The sequence below is a fragment of the Prunus mume genome, linkage group LG2 (genome assembly GCF_029339155.1).
Source record: "Prunus mume cultivar Tortuosa linkage group LG2, ASM2933915v1, whole genome shotgun sequence".
Classification (NCBI taxonomy): domain Eukaryota; kingdom Viridiplantae; phylum Streptophyta; class Magnoliopsida; order Rosales; family Rosaceae; genus Prunus; species Prunus mume.
The window spans coordinates 17,540,469-17,557,256 of NC_142699.1; the positions used below are offsets into that span (position 1 = coordinate 17,540,469).

Here is a 16,788-nt window from a genome sequence, read left to right on the forward strand (position 1 = left end):
CAATATTATATTATCATATTTTACTTGTTACATTTTCTAACAAAGTTGGTGATGGTGTTAGTTCGTCGGAAGCCAACCTATTTGGAAGTTCCTATAAAAATAAAAAACAAAAAACTATTTGGAAGCTTTTGCTCCAATCAAAACAATAAGAACAATCCTTATCAAAAAAGAAAACAATAAGAACAAAAACAGACAAAAAAAGTCCTTGGAGCTTGGAAAGGTTTCATTTGTAACATATAGGCCTTTGGGTCCCAAAAAGTTTGTAACATGGACGGTCAAGGCCGCTGGCCTAGTTGACGAGATGGCCAAATGGGCCGGGCCTCTTTTGTGGTCAATATCCGAAAGATAAACACGTGGCCCTTGTCCAATAATTGACCCACACGTTGATATTGTGGTAGGCTTGACCTTAAGAGCTGTCTTTCAAATTTGGGAATATTCGAATTTTGGGGCTGTCTGAAACCTCTGGATCCCGTTCTGACCGAACCCTAAATCGGCCAATTTGGGGCCTTCCCCTAATTCTGGTAATTTCCTCTAAGGTGTTTCCGGTTCGTCATTTTGCTCCTCTTAATCTACTCTTTTTGCTTATTTGTGGTATATATAGTTTTATCCAATTCTCAGTAAATGCTTGCTTGTAGTTTCTGTGCTTAAGTATGCTTTTATTTTCTTCTTGTTTTCATTTTCGTATTTGGATGTCTGCTTGTGTGTGCTGTGAATTCTACGTATGTGATTGAAGTGTTTGTTTGTTTGTTTATTTTACAGGATCTCCAATTTCCTGTAATCATAGGGTTGCCTTCGACATCCACTGAATATGAAGTTCTTGGAATACACCCCGTTGGAACGGTAGATTTACTGTAACACCCGCTTAATTTAGACCCATTTATTCTCTGCGTTTTTGTGAATATAGTAACGTTTTGGGCTTTACGTTTGCAGATTAAATGATTTCTTTAGTCATTTGAATCTCGGAGGGCGAACCATTAATGGTTGTCTTGAAGCTTACTCTTGTAAGTACAAAATTGTTCGGTTTCTTTTTTTCTTTTTCTGAAAATGTGTTTGTAGATTGTTGCTGAAGGATTTAGTTCCTGTTATGTTTTAATTACTAGGTAAACACACGGGATCGGATAAGAAATTGTCTCTCAGTTTGGAGAATGAGGTAAGATCAGGTTACATATAACAGATATGTTTTATTTTTCCTTTATTATTATTATTATTATTATTATTATTATTATCATTCTCTGTACATTTGTTATTTTGTGTTTCCTTTCCTCTCAGTTTTTGCTCCAAATACAGAGACATGGATAATATGTATATGTATCATCTGTATGTTTGTGTATATCATTAAGTGATCCTTGTTTTCTGCATATCTGTTTTTAAACAACAACCGAAGGTTTTCTTGTAAGACATCTTGATCTTTATTATTTTTATGTTTAAATATCAGATTCTTGATTATCTTGGGAAATCTTCGGACACTGACTCTTCCTCACCTGCTGAATTCCTGCTGACCAGATCCAGGTGACCAATGTTAACTAGATAGATCTGGAAAGTTGCAGGCTGTTTCTCATGGGTGTTTAATTTTTGATACTTTATGTTCATTCCAGCCGGAAGACATTGATTTACCTGGTTTTGACACTCTATCACTTGTATCCGGACTATGACTTCAGGTATCCCTGTATCTTGTACTGTATTAAACATCTTGTGTTTCATGGAGGCCTGAACAAGAGGATTATGGGTAATGCCACTGTCAGCTTATTGGGCGACATGGCAACCCACTTTATAATCCTCTTCTGTTTGCATTGGGAGTGTTGTCAAGAGGTTTGACAGACAGTTTGAACTGTCGCTCTACATGGAGCTGAGAGTTCAAGTCTCTCCATTTCCCAAGTCTCAAATGTTGAACATTTATGTGGTGGATTTTGTTTTTGATTCTGCTCCTTATCACTATGGATTGTATTGAACTCTGATGCTTTTACGTGGATTTTTAAAAATAGTATCTTTGTATTGTGGTATTGCCTACATCTTTGCGGTTTTCCAGTGCAGTAAATGCCCACCAGTTCTTCACAGAGGAAAGCTGGGACAGTTTTAAGCAAATGTTCGATACCTATATGTTTGAAGCATCAAAGGTATTGCTATGCTAACAATTGTGCTTGCATTGTTGTGTTGGTAATGAACGATAGAATACCATGTCACCTACTTGCATTTTCTCGTTTTGCACAAAGGTAACTTTGTCTGACTGATGTGTCGATTGGTTCCTACTTGATAATAACTTGTGTTGATACTCTTTGATACCTTGACTTGTTTCGGACATTTCATGCACAGTATTTCATTGTTTGTTGCATTAGCTGAAGAGTTGGTTTCTAATTTCTCTCGCTTTCGGTTCTATTGGTGACTAGATGCTGAGTCTTGTGCATTGTCATTTGTCATGACATTTAGTTTTTATAGAATACTGAAGGCTTTATTATGCCGAAGACTTTGTTGATAATTTTCTCTGGTTTCTTGGGACCATTGAATTCAGGAATGGACAGAGACCAATGAGGGCAGTTCCTTGCTGGAAGCTTTGTACAAGGCTTTGGATGAGGTAAGCATATTTTCAAAAGAAGTTGGAATGCAAACTGTTCCAGGAGGCAATTGTCTGATGCATTGTATTGCAGGTCGTTAGATTAGCAGAATGTGAAGTTTACAGTTACATTCCCGACTCTGATGCTGATCCGTTTCTTGAGAGAGGAGCTGTGTGAGTTATCCTGTTGGTTGCTTGAGAAATTTACACATGCTGCACATATCATGATGTTGATGTATCATCATCACTCTAACCACTTACGTTGACATCGTGCTTTGTTTGTTTCCTTCAGATGGTCATTCAACTTCTTTTTCTATAATAGAAAACTTAAACGTGTTGTGAGTTTCCGTCTGAGCTGTGAAAGGTGGGTCACAGTCATATTAAAATTTAACAATGTTCCCAAAAATTACCAATTGGCTAAGGGGTTTTATGTTTTACTCGCTGTTTTTGGCAGTAACTTGGTGGCTGATGGGCTGTGCTATGAGGAAGATGGCGAAATTTTTGATGGCATGGACATTTGAGCGCAATCTGCTGCTGGTCCGTTGGTTAATATGTCAAAGATACTTGACAACCTTTATCTAGTTATGTAAAAGCTTTAGGGCCCATACTCGGAGGCGTGAGAATTAGGTTTAGCTGTTTCTCGCCAACATGCATGTTGTTGTAACTTGTATCGTATGTGCGTAAGACTAATGCTATATGTAAATCTGTGTCAAATTCAATAAATTGAATGTCAGGCTTGTGTGTAGAATGCCATATCGGACAACTCGTGTACAAGATATTCCTTCTGTAAACCGGTTTATCTTGATGTAACTATGTTCGCTTAAATGCTTTAGTCAGAAGCTAACTGCTATTTTTAAGTTGAGCAGCTCTCTAAAAGAAACAGGTAAACTTTTTTTTTATTTTTATTTGGGATAAAAATGCAATAGAATTTTATTAGATCAATAAGAATAGAGAGTACAAAGCACATATACAATAACAATATGACATATATGGGTACAACTTTTCCTATTCTGAAAAGCTAAAAGGATCTGTAGAGAATTACTCTCGAAAATAACTTTTCTATTACTCCTTTTAGTCGAAAAGAAATAGGTAACCTAAGTTGGCAGATTTTGTGGTTGTTTCTTTCTTTAATTGTATTTGTTTTAATCTCCTGCATGTCAATGAGCTGCTTAAGCAGCATAGATTGGGTTTGCAAGCAACTCCTGTTTTTGGATGGCAACAACACTTCATTTTTTGTAACGGGGCTGCTACTATGATGATCTCATGGAACAACACACCATTTTGGATCAAACATAACGACAAAATATATGTTAACAAAACTCATAATCACAACATTGACAAGCTTTAGTTGCAACTAAATTTTTTTTAAAAGGGATGAGAGACGAGTGGAATGGCACCAGTCTTCTTTACCTCATTTTTTATAATAAACTGGCATAGTTATCTTGTTAATCTGCATTTCAATCACGATCTGGATTTGATATTTTGTTGACTAAAGTGAAAACTATAGTGTGAAATGAAAGCAATCCAACTACGATCTGACTTTTATTTTCTCCACCAAACACGTGTAAATCTTTACAATAGTAATTATAGTAAATTGGTGATTAATTATCCACCAACCAAAGTCACACATTAACTATATTCCATTTCCCCCAAATTACACCAAATCAAATCTCTCTCTCCCGTTCACCCTTCTCTTTGGAAAAAAAAACCTCAGAGCGACCACCACCATTACAGTTACAAGCCAAATTAATAAGATATTAATTCCCTTATCTAATTTTTTTTTTTTTAAAGAAAAATAAGAAGAAGAAAAAAAATCATATTTATCTTGAAGAAATCGGCTCTTCTTTGATGGTTTCCAATACAGGCTTCCTTGACCTACAGGCGGCTAACCTGTACTGAAACTCTGCCACCTGCAACCCCTCAACTCCATCCAAACTCAATCTCAGTGGACCTCGATCACCTTTACCATCTTGATCTTGATCATCATGACTCTCTTTCCCGCTCTCGGCTCCTACCATTTCTCCTCCTTCGCGGCCGTTTTCGGGCAAGATCCTGACCTTGCCGCCGGATATGCGCTTGGCCGCGGAGTTGGCCGCCATGAAGAACACTGCCATGTCTGCGGCCGTGACTATAGAGCTGAGCCTCCTCATCGGGAACATGATGTAAACATTGCCAAACTCCAACTCCTCGTCGGCGCCGAGAGCGGAGAATCTGCGGCCTATGTGGAGAGACTGAGAGTTTGCTAAGAAGGTGCCCGGACACTCGAGCATGAGCTCCGCCGCTTTGATCGGTTCCCGGAACTGTCGAACGGCGCTGTTTGGGAAGATCACTCTTGCTGATTTGGAGCTCTTGATCAGAGGCGTGGCCAAAGTGCATGAGATGTAGTTTCCCATTATAGACTTGTGACGACTTAAAATTGGTTAGAAGGTTGGCTTGGTTGGTTTGGGAGGAAAAACGTTGGGAGGGGGTATATATAGGGAAAGAGGGAGTCAATCAAAGTCGGAATATTTCATATTATAAAATTAATAAAAATAAATATAAAATCATGTGCTTTTGAAAATAGGAGTTGTGGGTGTAACTTGTTTGGTATTTTACCAAAAAGTTTAAAATTGAAAACAAAAAAGAGGAAAGAAATATGCGCGTCTGGGAAAAGTAGGCGAAGGAGCATGTGTTTCAAACTTTGATGCCTCGTGCCTCTTCCTCCTTGTCATGCGAATTTTCGCTGTGAATGCGTGTGGGCCCCATAAGTTACCTTCCACACTTTGAGAGTTTCCAGCTGCTGGTGGTGACTCGCTGCCCCCAATAGTTTACTAGAACACTTGGAATTTTTCTAGCAATTCATTTAATTAATTATTTAATAATGTCTTTTCATGGGTTTACTTTGAGCCCAAATCCAACTGGAGGTGTCAACACGCACCTAAAGTACACCTTAATCATAGGAAACAAGAGAGTTTCATGGCTCTTCCATTTTGTCTACCCTTGTCCTTCGCTGTTTATTTTTCCTGATTGAAGAACTTGCGCTTTAATTTCTTCATCCCACTGTTCAAGTTTACTTCTTGCTGATGATTTTCAACCATGGATGAAATTTTTTATTTTTTCATTTTTAAATTGGTGTCTTTTGGTTCCAATTAAGTGTTATTGTTCTATAATATTCAGGATTTTGTGATGTTGACTGTTTTAAATTCGACAGTTTAACAGTTTAGAAAATTCAAGAGTTTAGAGTTTGGTAGACTAGTTTTCACTCCACCATAATCTTCAGGATTTTGTGGCACCGACCATTTTAAAATCGACAGTTTAACAGTTTAGATAATTCAAGAGTTTGAAGTTTAGTAGACTAATTTTCACTCCACCATAATCGCTTGCTTGGGTTTGATTATAAAAACTGAAACGTTAACTTAAAACTTCAAATACATAGTAGTTTATACACGAACAAATTAGGTTGGAATGTCTGCCATTTCGTATTGTTTGTCGGTGGGCTTTCACACAAGCCATGCCTAACAGTTGAGAATGTGTCTTTGTGATGCATGATATATCTATATTGGATGGGATCGCACAGTATATGGGGCATGCGGATATAGGGCTGCAGATGAAGACCACATATAAGTTAACGAAACAAAGAATGCAAGTTGTCATTTCTTTATCGACACCGGACAGCCTATCCAAATCCTATCCCAAACAATAATTAAGCCGCGCCCACTCAGACTCAGACAGAGTTTTTTTTCCCTCAATTTACTCATTTATGCTGGAGTTTAGTTTGAATATATTTATATTCAATGAGTTAACGATATTTAACCAACAAAACATGTGGTGCCCTAGCTAGCTAGTACATGCTTTAAATTGGTTGCATAAACTGGTAGCATGTCCACATCAAATTTAACTTTAAATTTGATTGTTGTAATGTTGCTATGGGCTAGGCCAAAAGAATAGAAGAATATATTTACAAAAACAAAAGTAATAAATATAATTAAAAAATGGATATTGCTCTTGTTATTTTCTTTGATAAGACGTGGGATTATCTCTTATTTCGTTCCAGTCTTAATTGGATATATTTAGAGGTGTAAAATGAGTCCAACTATAAAAAAAACTCCCAACAATAACATATGTCATTTTACTCATCAAATGTTTTGGTCAAACATGAGGGAGGCTAATGTTGACTAGTGTCTTCAAATTAAGGGGTCTAATTCGAGATTTCATGCCAGCCCACAAGGCCTTGGATATGAGCTTGTAAGCACGCTCCGATGGATGGAAATAATCCCAGAAGAAAAACTCATTGGGATTTGGACAAAGCCTGTAGCCCTCCTTGCCGCACTGTATCATTCCCCCTAGAGTACCTTCTCCGCAACATGCACTCGATACGTCCGAAAACCCTACATATATAATCATAATTAGCATGTTAATTAATCAATGTCGTCTTAGTTTAGTATACAGGGTGATTAATTGATTTAAAGAACATTCCATACGGTAACGTGTAGGAGTGGCTCGAAAGTGTTGAACAATGTCATACACTGCACCATAAACACTGAGCACACCGCGGTGCTTAGAAGGCGTATCGTTGACCAAGCTTTCTAGACCCTTGTTGAATTTGTTGACCATAGCATTCATCTTCCCGTAACATCGATCAATGGGTGTGCCTGGCAAGAGGGCCCTGGCTGGGACACACCCAACAGGTCCCAGTGAAAATATGGAGACTCGGCGAGCGCCGAGTTTGTAGATTTGGTCCAAGAATTTTGAGACTTGGGTTAGCATGGTTTGCACATAGGCGTCGGGGTCAAGTTTTCGAGGGTCAATTGGGATAAAGTAGCTGAAGATGTCGTTGGAACCAGACTCGAACAAGAAGATGGAGTTTTGGACTAGGGTTTTGTTAATCTGGTTTTGCTCCACCAGTGTTTGGAATTGTCGTAATTGTTCCTGGAGTGAGGTCACGCCCTGGCATCCACATATATATAGGCGTGATTACATAAGATGTTTGTGTTGTCAAAATTGTGAATTAAAACACTTTATTTGACATTCATGGATAGCATTACTCCAAATTCCATGGAAAGAGTACGATTTTTATTACCAAATCGCGATTTGTTGCCTCCAAAACACCACTGCCAGCACTGGCAAAGTTAATGCCATTGGAGGGATAATCTTTGACGCTTCCATTGAGAACTTTAATCTGTGCCTCAAGATATGGTTTTTGAAGATCAATGCCCATGAATTGTGCTGCACATAGATACATACAAAATAATATAAAACCATTTTCAAATAATTTAAGAAAATAACTTGATTAATATATTTGATGATAAAAATTAGTAATAATATAACTTGATTATAGGTAAGGTAGGCCTCACAAATGAAGTCAGCAACAGTTCTGCCATTAGTGAACCTGCCAGTGGGGTAGTGGAAGAAGGTTGAGCCGTAGGGGAGAAAATCTGCTTGAGCGGTGCTGTTCTTGTTGAAGTGGTTGTTTCCGGCGTCGAAGATTGAGTCTCCGAAGATGAAGATCCCAGACACAACGTTAACACTGGACGGAGAATGTTTTGCCGAGGAAACAGATAAGAAAATAGATGCAAAAAAGAAAACTAGTCCAACCATCATGATCAAGACCACTTGCATTTTCTCCAAGTGCTATATATATGTACTAAGAACATATGAATTAGAGAAGGGAAAGGGAAAGCTATGCAGGCCATGAAAAAGGCGAAAAAGAAAGAAAGAAATGTGAAGAAGTGGAGACAAATTATGAAACAGAATGCACGAGCATGGTGTGGTGTGCATCAAGAGCCTCATTTTTCATCAGTATTATTCAGTACCTCTATCAGCAGGTAGGTAGCTAGCCGCCACAAAACAAAGCTGTTTTTGTTAGACATTCGTTTCTCATGGATTTATAATTAATTAATTATCAATTTATTTTGTTCATCATACAACATTAGTTGCTCCATTCATATAATTCTATTCAGTACCTTTACTGTGTGCCTCTCTCTCTCTGGATTGGGTTTTGTAGATGGGACTTCTTTCGTCCTTCCGCTTTCAAAGCAATATTGTTTTAGCAAAGCAAATAAAATGTTGCACTTACTTCTTTTAAATGGTTGAGATTTTAGAAACAAACAAAAATGGAAAGAGAAAATCCTCTCTATTTTCAACATTAACTTAGCATGAAGATTCTTTTTAAATTTAAAAATACTCAACTTTGGAAACGTGGGATATCCGAGTTGGCTAAGGCAATGAGTCCATCCCATTATACTCAAGTTTTAGTTCCCTCCACATAAATTAGATTAATTTAGAGTAATTTACATTATCATTTATATTTAAAAAAATCTAAATTCTTGATGTAACTTCTATTTGTTGTCTCATTTTCTTATTTCATCACTCATCTTTATTTTCTTAAACTTCAATTAAATTAGAGGGTAGCCCACTTAACCTAATAGTGCAGCCCAACTCCACAGACAGGCCTAGGGCCTTTGCCGGCCATTTTGTCCGCAACACAGTCTCTCGCGATACGCAGGTTTGACGAAGGAGGCCCAAAAGGAAACGACATGCGTTTAACAGGTAAATATTGCACGTCGTTTGTAATATCCAGCAGGCAACAGATTCAGGGTCATCATCGACCTGCGCGCTCTGTCCCACATCCACGAGAACAGTAGTCAACAATAGGCTCCACACTCACTCCCTCGGGTCACCATTTTATCTTAAGCTACAATCTTTCGGGCAGGCCCCGTCTTCTTGCGTTCTCACAGTTGGCTCTGTTGTGCGTGCCTGAGCGATGAGCAGTCAAGCAGTGGAAGACGACGCTCTGGTCAAAGCCACCAGGGCTACCGAAGCGCTTTACCTAGTTCGAGACACCTACTTTCCTCCCAACCCAGATGACAAAATCGCCAAATTGAATGCCGAATCCGATCTCGCTCTCAGCCTCCTCGATTCCATTCCTCCTGGTAATATTTCCACGTGCCCATTTCATTTCACCTTATGAAAACCATTTGAAAAGCTGTCCTTATTGTGTTTTCAAGCTTATTTGTGCCTTTATCTTTGATGGGTTTTTCCTTGATATGCTTGTTTGAACTTTGGAGGACCAAATTTGGGCTACATTGGTTGAAATAGAAGTGTTTTTCGTTTCAATGATAATGCCTATAAATCTGGGATACTCACAAAACTAGTTTATGGTTGGTCTTATTTGGTTCTTTGGTTGTTTAAATTGTTGCACCGCTAATTTCTTTGTTATTTGTTTATATTTGTAATGTTTGCATGTCATTCAGTTTAATTGTCAAACATTATGTCCTTTACCAGAGCAAAGGAAACTTCCAGCACAGCGTGCAAAATACGAATATCTGAGAGGAAAGATATTGGATGTCTTACCGGACTATAGAAAAGAAGCAGAGGATCATCTCTCAAAAGCTGTAAGCAACAATGCGTTGTATTTTACAGTATTTCAGCATGTTTGTAATGCTCAAGCCGAAGTTCACTTCCTGAAATAGATTAATCAACGCTGCAGGTTAAGTTGAATCCATCTCTTGCAGATGCTTGGCTATGTTTAGGTAACTGCATTTGGAAGAAGGGAGATCTATCTTCAGCCAAGAACTGCTTTACTCTTGCACTAAGCAAGGTTATCATTGATTTGATTTGTGTGTTTTCATCACAGTGACCTCTCAATTCATTTTACTGTAAGTTTTATGATAGCCACTTATTTTCGGTCTTGTACAGTGTCCAAACAAACAGATACTTTGTCAACTGTCCATGCTCGAAAGGAAAATGGCTCAAGGCAACCTTTTGTTTCTCAACTCATTTTTCCTGTTGTCTTTCATGGCGTGTGCGTCATTGTGCTAATCTAAATCTCATCCCTGTCTCTAGGTACTGATAATCAGGCAGAACTTGTTGATGAAAGCATTCAACATGCCAAGGAAGCCATAACTTTGGATGTCAAGGATGGGAATTCTTGGTGTAAGATCTCATATTCGACCATCTCAAAAAGTTCTATATTCTTCAACTTTGAGTAAGATTTATACTGGATATGTCGTATGGCACATTACGCTTAGTTTGCTTTGCCACTTACCTTGGATGCTTGCTAGTCTCCTTTTGGTTCGCTTAGTTGGACTGGTAGATGATATCATTTCTCTTTGGGTTGCATATTGATGTACATCAGCATCTTGTACATGCTTAATAAAAATATTTTGAAGTGATTAAATTAAGCCCTTGTTTGGCTTCTACGCTTATTGTTTGAGATTAGTGTTTATTCTTTCTACCTAACATTGTCTAACCCTATTGACAGATAATCTTGGAAATGCATGTCTTACAAGTTTCTTTGTAACTGGAGCTTGGGACCACGCCAAACTTCTGAAGTCTTTGAAGGCATACCAAAATGCTGTAAGTGTGTAAAGTAAGAACTTCCTTAGAGATCTGTTTCCTGTTAATGGGTCATCTGCGCTTGTGGGTGTCTCACTAATCATGATTAGGGGAATTATTCATTTATCCATATGCTGCAATTTAGGCCTTTTCTTTCTATAAGCATGGAAGATGTTCTGATTTTTAATATTACATATCAGGAAAAGGATGAAAGAATGAAGTCCAATCCAGACCTATATTTTAACTCTGCCACTGTAAGTTTATTTTTCCTTCTGATATATGTCTGCGATTACTCACAAGTTCCTCTATTCAAAACAAATATAACATTGAGTTTCTGATTTTAGGTAAACAAATATCTAGAAAACTATGAAAGGGCCCTTACTGGATTTGAAGCTGCTGCTTTAAAGGATCCTGGTCTCAATGCTATGGAGGAGGTTCAAAAGATTGTTAACCTTCTTGACAAGTTAGATAATTTGTTAAGGGTAATGTATTTCTCGTTGAAAGTTTTGTATTTTGGGGTCTTCAATGCGTTTTCCTCCCTTTTTAAGTAGTTTACTGGTTGAAAGACACCATTCTACAATGTGTACTTGTTCTTATAGATTCTGTTCTGTTTCAAAGGGACATGGTAGATCTAAACGGCTTGCATCTTTAGCATCATCTCTGGCTGCTGTGAACTGTATGCTTCCTTAATCTTTCATGTTTGTAGTTTATGGTGATTTGTGAATTTGACTGAATCTGCCCCATTGTCCTTTTTTATCGTGGGGATATACTAATTTTCCTTGTTTGCATCTTCTATAAGTGAACTCCTCGTACAGAAGAGCTACTGTAGATCTTCTGTCAGAGGGTCTGAACAAAGCAGTAGCACTAATAGGAAAAGTGTTATTCTTCATTAAGCATGAGAATGTTGCTCCACTGTAAGTCCTCTGGAAGCACCTTGCATATCTACTTGAATACCTAAATTTATCTCTTTCATTCTGTTCCTAATATGTAGAACTGTGATGCGGTGTAATTAAAGTGCTTGATAATATGAACTTGCTCTGTGTGTGTAACAGAGATTGCCGGGTGCTGAGTGCATCTGTATTTTGTAGGTTTTTAGCTTTGTTCTTGACCATTTTATCCTCTCTTTCTCATTTTTAGGTATTATTTGGCATGTGATGCAAATCAAATATGCTTCGTTGTGTCCGTTTATGGCATTCAGTATGATTTGGTAAGAGTTAGCAGCTTAAGAATTAAATGAGAAATAGAAAGTACATGGTACTTTCTTTACATTCCAAATATGGATTTGTGTCTGACCTTTTTATGTATTGAGCAAACATGCTTTGTCTTTCATCATTTTAAGTGATTTAAGAGTCAAATTGAACCTTGCTCTCACAGATCAAAGAAGGAGATCAGCTGACAATATTGGACCCTTTTCATCGGCATGTCAATTTTTCTTGGAAAGAAAAGGTGCTTAATTTAACTAATTTGGACATTCTTTCGTTTTTGTTTGATTAAATGATTCAGTAATAAAATAGATTCTAATTTGAATGCAGTTATTTGTGGATTTTAAGATTGTTGATTTTCATTAACAACGGTATTAATTATTTACCCGCGTACATAAACATTCTGTTCTTGTTCCGATGCTTTTGTCAGTTGTACCAGTTCAAATCATTTCGTGTGGATTTCATAGAACAATTGCTTGTAAATGGAAAGGCTCCGACTCCTCACCAAGCAGCCCCTACCTCAATTTATGCACAACACAAACCATGATAATGGTCTCGAGTGAAGTTTTTGAATTATGTACTTCTGTTGAGGTTTTGTTTGCCTGCTCTTGATTTTTTTTGCTGTAATGTTTGTGAATAGATTAGGGGATGAAGAAGGTAAAGGTACATGGGTAAAAGTTGTTGCCCAAGTGGAGAGAATAGAAAAATAGTATATTTTGATGGGTTTTTCGGTCGGCCTTGCATTTGGATGGAGCTTGCTAATGTTTGGATTGCACATGGAAGAGATTCTACATACAAAATGCGTTTCTCAATTATTTATTTTTGTCAATTTCAGCAAATCAAACAGTTGAACCGTCGATTTATCTGCCCACACGCTGTGTAGTGTGAAAGTGAAACTAATCCCAATTCAGATCCAACTTAATGCCATTCCATTCCAGCCACGGTTCGTAATTTAAAAAAAAAAAAAAAAATTAATCACGCAGAAAATTGAAAATAGAAAATTTAAGAAAATAATTGTATCCATTTCATCTACTTTCTAATTTTAAAGAGTAGGGGTATATTGCAATTCTATTTGGGGACATTTTAATCCCAACATATTTTTGGATGAGATTATCAATTTTGTGGGCTGATATTCGAAGGCGTAAAACAAGTATATGTGTGCTCCGAAGAGTCCAAAAGTGCCAGTGTCATTTGACTTTTTACATTTTACTGTGTCTCTTGCATGTGGCTTGTTTAGCAAGAAAATGCTTGGAATTAAGAAAATGAGATCAATGGATGGGGTTACATGGGTTTGAACTTTGATGGAGGACTTCTCTCAAGTTGTGCTCGAGTAATTTTATTTTGTATGGTGATAATGACTAAGGTTATTCTTGTAAAGCCATTAGGTTTAGCTTAAATCATTTGACTTTTTCCTTGATCAAAACCAAATCAAACCAGCCATTACGGTCCAAATTAACCGGTTTAATCAGTTTGGCATGATTGATGCCCAACCATTTTTATAGTTGAGAATCTACATAAAAATGAAACAACCTGACTTTGTAACATAGAAGTGGCAGAGTCAAGCTTAAGTATCAGGACATGGCGGACTCCGTTGCAATGAATAGTGGCGATGGCCTGAACAGCTACAGGCAGAATTCCAAGTGCCAGGTTTATATATGTCTCGCCCACTAAAACCAGGCTATCTACTGTTTATATTCCAAGAGACTAATATATTGTTTTTTTTCCCTTGAAAAGTCGAGATGAAGTATGAATTTGTGATGATGAAAATATATAACTGACTTTGATGGTAGGGAGAGTGGTTTGATGAAGCAAAGGTCTTGTTGAGAAATAGCATCCGAGAAAAGCTCACAATTAATAAAAATTCCAATGCCACCACTATCACACCGGTATTTAAAATTGCAGACCTTGGATGTTCAGTTGGACCCAACACCTTCGCTTGTGTCCGGACCCTCATAGAAGCTGTGAAGCTTGAGTTCAAAGCTAGGGCTTTGAAACCCAATTGCCAGAATTCCAAGTCTTCTTCAACGATCATGTTGCCAACGACTTCAACACTCTGTTTATAGCCTTCCCAATTGACAGGACTTACATGGCAGCCGGAGTTCCAGGTTCTTTCCATGGCCGGCTATTTCCTAAGGCCTCAATGAACTTAATGCACTCCTCTTTTGCAGTTCAATGGCTCACTAGGGTTCCCCAAGAAGTCACTAAAGAAGTGTCTCCGGCTTGGAACAAGGGAAGAATTACGTACGCGAGGAGTGAATCCAGTAAAGTTGAAGAGGCTTATGCTGCTCAGTTTGCGAGGGACATGAAGGCTTTCTTCACTGCAAGGTCAGCAGAACTGGCGGATGATGGGTTGCTGGCCATTCCCATGCCTTGCAGGCCAGAGCCAAGCCTCCCTTCAGAGTCAACGCTCATGAATATCTTGGAGTGTTTGGGAGATGCACTTGCAGATATGGTCAAAGAGGTAAAGGCCAGGCTCAAATTAAGTACTAATATCAATTTGCTACATAATTTTTTATCTTCCCGTTTCTGTCCTTTTCTTTTTGATACAAGCAATCCGAACTTGGTGCAAGGAGATGGGCTCACTGCCCTCACCAACTGGCTCAACCCACGTCTACGTCCATTTCTGTCTTTTACTTGTGTTTTTGTTAAGTGAGGCTGCTGTGGACTCGTTCAGTCTACCCATTTACGTTCCAAGTGCCAGTGAAGTTGAAGGAGTGATATTGTTGGGTACGAAAAACAAAAACCTTGGTTGTAGTATTGAGAGGCTGGAGGAAATGCGCTTCCCAGCAAAGGTTTCTAGTGCTGAGGAGGTTCGAGTTTCCTGCTTTCATGCAAGAGCTGCAATGGAAGACATCCTGTGCAAGCATTTCGGATCCGACCTCAATGTTGATGAACTTTTCAAGAGATATTCGGACAAGCTTGAAGAATTCTCCAAGTCACCTCAGTTTGCTCGCATTAAGAACTTGGCAAATTTGTTTGTCCTTGTTAAGCGCAATTAGTCTGCTGTAAAAGTAATTTATTTTGTTTGTGATGATATTGTTTGTTGAATCTGAATATAAGCATAAGCTAAGATGCTTTGTCCTGTTTAAGGGCTTATAGGTTGAGTAGTTAAAAGAAATTATTCTTGCATTCAAGGTTCTAGATTCGATTTCCCTCCTAATATCGCTTGTATAAAAATAAAATAAAAGCCCTATCCAGTCCATCAAGTGAACTGATCAGCAGCTGTTAACACTGTGATATGTGACAGAGGAGGTAGGTGAGATAGAACAAGACCCGTAAAATGTTGCATGCTTGTCTAAACAAACATTATGAAAATACCTGAAGGATGACTCAAAATGCCTAGAGGAGGGTGAATAGGCCCATTTAAGATTCTAATCAAATAAATAAAAATAAACTTCGGTAGCAGGATTGATATGGCTTATCAATCCTGTAACGTGCTGTGCATAAAATAAAAGAACACGAGAGAATTATTTTACGTGGTAAAACCCCACCTCTGGGGAAAATCCACGGGACTCCTCAGTCCAACACAAATCCACTATAGAACGATGATTACAAGAAGTACTCACACACTTATCCTAGACACATTCTAGATAATGTTTACCGACTTCTTCGTAACTCAACTTCTGCGGGATGATCTTCGACACTCCTTATGTTGAACGCAATACTGGCCACGATTGCTTCAAGCTCACCGGAGGAAAACCGCCACCACGGTCTTGGTGCCCTCAACCGTATGAGTCACCGACATGCATATAAATGCAATATGAATGATTAAAGTGTTTGATAAATCACCAAGTAAACATTGAACACTTGATGATTTATCTCAAATATACGCACAGCAGCTTTTCTTAGAATTCTATATGCTCAAAACAAATATCTCAAAAGCTCTAGAAATAAAAGAATGGCACATGATCTTTTATACAAGACTTGTTCTCTCTCATGGGATGGGAGAGAAACCCAATAGGCCACGAATATTAAACTTCCTATTGCACCACAACCTATCATCAATAAGAGATTTGATTCACCTTGGACTCAAAGTAATGACGCCTCTCTTTAAACCAAATTAACTAAGAGGTAAGCAACGTGCAGAGTCACAATAGGAAAAGATAATATTTTAACTTCAATTAAAATAGAGTTGAACTAGGAAAGTAATCTCAAGAGATAAAATCTAATCTTATTAGAAATAAGATTAACATAAAAATACTTGAGTGAAAATAACTCCAACTAGGAATCCTATAATGAATGCGTGATTATGTCAAGATTTACCTGATGTCAAGATTCTCATATGGTCAGGGCATGCCTCGGAAGTGTGGGGTTGAAAGAGTAGTGACAAAGCGTTCAATAACAATTCCTCACAAACTAATTTTCACCCTATACTAAAGTCTAGGAAATGCCAATACGAATTTCGTACTAACACATTATTTACAACCCATAAAACAATTGAGGTTTAAGGGCCAATAGGGATGAGGTGGGTGGAATCTATTTTTTCATTAATTATTGGGGTATCTAATCCCAAAATGTGATTGTTTAAGAGTGCAAAGGATCCACCAGGTAAGGTCCTGAGTTTGAGTCTTAGCGTCCGTGTAGTGTGTGTGAGTTTAGTATATTATCGCATCTCTCAATAAAAAAAGTCATCAAAAATAGAAAAAGAGTTGTTATTTCCACTCCCCTATCCTATTTTCCCAGTTACCATGTAAATTTGAAAAAATACAATCCTTTCTTTCC

The 16,788-nt window shown here is 37.9% G+C and overlaps 5 protein-coding genes across 7 annotated transcripts; 3 read left to right on the forward strand and 2 right to left on the reverse strand.

Moving 5' to 3' along the window:
- The first annotated feature begins 388 nt into the window (after positions 1–388).
- On the forward strand, positions 389–3,405 carry LOC103341560 (transcription regulator). 2 transcript variants are annotated; one of them, XM_089046278.1, is made up of 11 exons: positions 389–521; positions 760–840; positions 931–1,001; positions 1,101–1,150; positions 1,436–1,509; positions 1,596–1,658; positions 2,027–2,114; positions 2,507–2,569; positions 2,643–2,722; positions 2,841–2,912; positions 3,003–3,405. In XM_089046278.1, the coding sequence occupies exons 2-11, from the start codon at positions 809–811 to the stop codon at positions 3,067–3,069; spliced, it is 660 nt and encodes a 219-aa protein (XP_088902404.1). In that variant the 5' UTR covers positions 389–521; positions 760–808; the 3' UTR covers positions 3,070–3,405. The 2 variants fall into 2 exon arrangements, with proteins under 2 accessions (XP_088902404.1, XP_088902405.1); XM_089046279.1 differs by having other exon boundaries at positions 431–545.
- Positions 3,406–4,057: 652 nt separating this feature from the next.
- On the reverse strand, positions 4,058–5,005 carry LOC103341559 (uncharacterized). The gene has a single exon (XM_008245102.3). The coding sequence runs from the start codon at positions 4,939–4,941 to the stop codon at positions 4,369–4,371; it is 573 nt and encodes a 190-aa protein (XP_008243324.1). The 5' UTR covers positions 4,942–5,005; the 3' UTR covers positions 4,058–4,368.
- Positions 5,006–6,623: 1,618 nt separating this feature from the next.
- Positions 6,624–8,371, reverse strand: GLIP6 (GDSL-motif lipase/hydrolase 6). The gene is made up of 4 exons (XM_008245101.2): positions 7,882–8,371; positions 7,608–7,753; positions 7,009–7,474; positions 6,624–6,915 (listed from the first exon to the last, which is right to left on the reverse strand). The coding sequence occupies exons 1-4, from the start codon at positions 8,144–8,146 to the stop codon at positions 6,677–6,679; spliced, it is 1,116 nt and encodes a 371-aa protein (XP_008243323.2). The 5' UTR covers positions 8,147–8,371; the 3' UTR covers positions 6,624–6,676.
- Positions 8,372–9,125: 754 nt separating this feature from the next.
- On the forward strand, positions 9,126–12,881 carry LOC103341680 (uncharacterized). Of its 2 annotated transcripts, none has more exons than XM_016796541.2 (13): positions 9,126–9,459; positions 9,812–9,921; positions 10,017–10,127; positions 10,226–10,283; positions 10,373–10,462; positions 10,791–10,885; positions 11,065–11,118; positions 11,209–11,346; positions 11,483–11,540; positions 11,664–11,778; positions 12,002–12,071; positions 12,239–12,310; positions 12,497–12,881. In XM_016796541.2, exons 1-13 carry the CDS (start codon positions 9,291–9,293, stop codon positions 12,611–12,613), a joined length of 1,257 nt encoding a protein of 418 aa, XP_016652027.2. In that variant the 5' UTR covers positions 9,126–9,290; the 3' UTR covers positions 12,614–12,881. The 2 variants fall into 2 exon arrangements, with proteins under 2 accessions (XP_016652027.2, XP_088901077.1); XM_089044951.1 differs by having other exon boundaries at positions 9,133–9,459; positions 10,373–10,514; positions 10,819–10,885.
- A 763-nt stretch (positions 12,882–13,644) lies between these two features.
- LOC103341679 (loganic acid O-methyltransferase-like) lies at positions 13,645–15,065 on the forward strand. Its single transcript, XM_089044426.1, has 4 exons — positions 13,645–13,713; positions 13,857–14,121; positions 14,235–14,527; positions 14,637–15,065. Exons 1-4 carry the CDS (start codon positions 13,645–13,647, stop codon positions 15,063–15,065), a joined length of 1,056 nt encoding a protein of 351 aa, XP_088900552.1.
- Positions 15,066–16,788: the final 1,723 nt, after the last annotated feature.

Bases quoted from the DNA above. Each gene is read 5' to 3' on its own strand.
- LOC103341560 (XM_089046278.1), top strand. From the start codon at position 809: ATGAAGTTCTTGGAATACACCCCGTTGGAACG. The intron at 1,002-1,100 runs GTAAGTACAAAA...TTTAATTACTAG, and splicing joins TTGTCTTGAAGCTTACTCTT to GTAAACACACGGGATCGGAT. The intron at 2,115-2,506 runs GTATTGCTATGC...CATTGAATTCAG, and splicing joins ATATGTTTGAAGCATCAAAG to GAATGGACAGAGACCAATGA.
- LOC103341559 (XM_008245102.3), bottom strand. From the start codon at position 4,941: ATGGGAAACTACATCTCATGCACTTTGGCCACGCCTCTGATCAAGAGC.
- GLIP6 (XM_008245101.2), bottom strand. From the start codon at position 8,146: ATGCAAGTGGTCTTGATCATGATGGTTGGACTAGTTTTCTTTTTTGCA. The intron at 7,754-7,881 runs GTGAGGCCTACC...ATCTATGTGCAG, and splicing joins AACTGTTGCTGACTTCATTT to CACAATTCATGGGCATTGAT. The intron at 6,916-7,008 runs GTATGGAATGTT...TTATATATGTAG, and splicing joins AGCCACTCCTACACGTTACC to GGTTTTCGGACGTATCGAGT.
- LOC103341680 (XM_089044951.1), top strand. From the start codon at position 9,291: ATGAGCAGTCAAGCAGTGGAAGACGACGCTCTGGTCAAAGCCACCAGG. The intron at 11,347-11,482 runs GTAATGTATTTC...TCTGTTTCAAAG, and splicing joins AGTTAGATAATTTGTTAAGG to GGACATGGTAGATCTAAACG. The intron at 12,072-12,238 runs GTAAGAGTTAGC...TTGCTCTCACAG, and splicing joins ATGGCATTCAGTATGATTTG to ATCAAAGAAGGAGATCAGCT.
- LOC103341679 (XM_089044426.1), top strand. From the start codon at position 13,645: ATGGCGGACTCCGTTGCAATGAATAGTGGCGATGGCCTGAACAGCTAC. The intron at 14,122-14,234 runs GTTTATAGCCTT...CCTCTTTTGCAG, and splicing joins GCCAACGACTTCAACACTCT to TTCAATGGCTCACTAGGGTT. The intron at 14,528-14,636 runs GTAAAGGCCAGG...ACTTGGTGCAAG, and splicing joins TTGCAGATATGGTCAAAGAG to GAGATGGGCTCACTGCCCTC.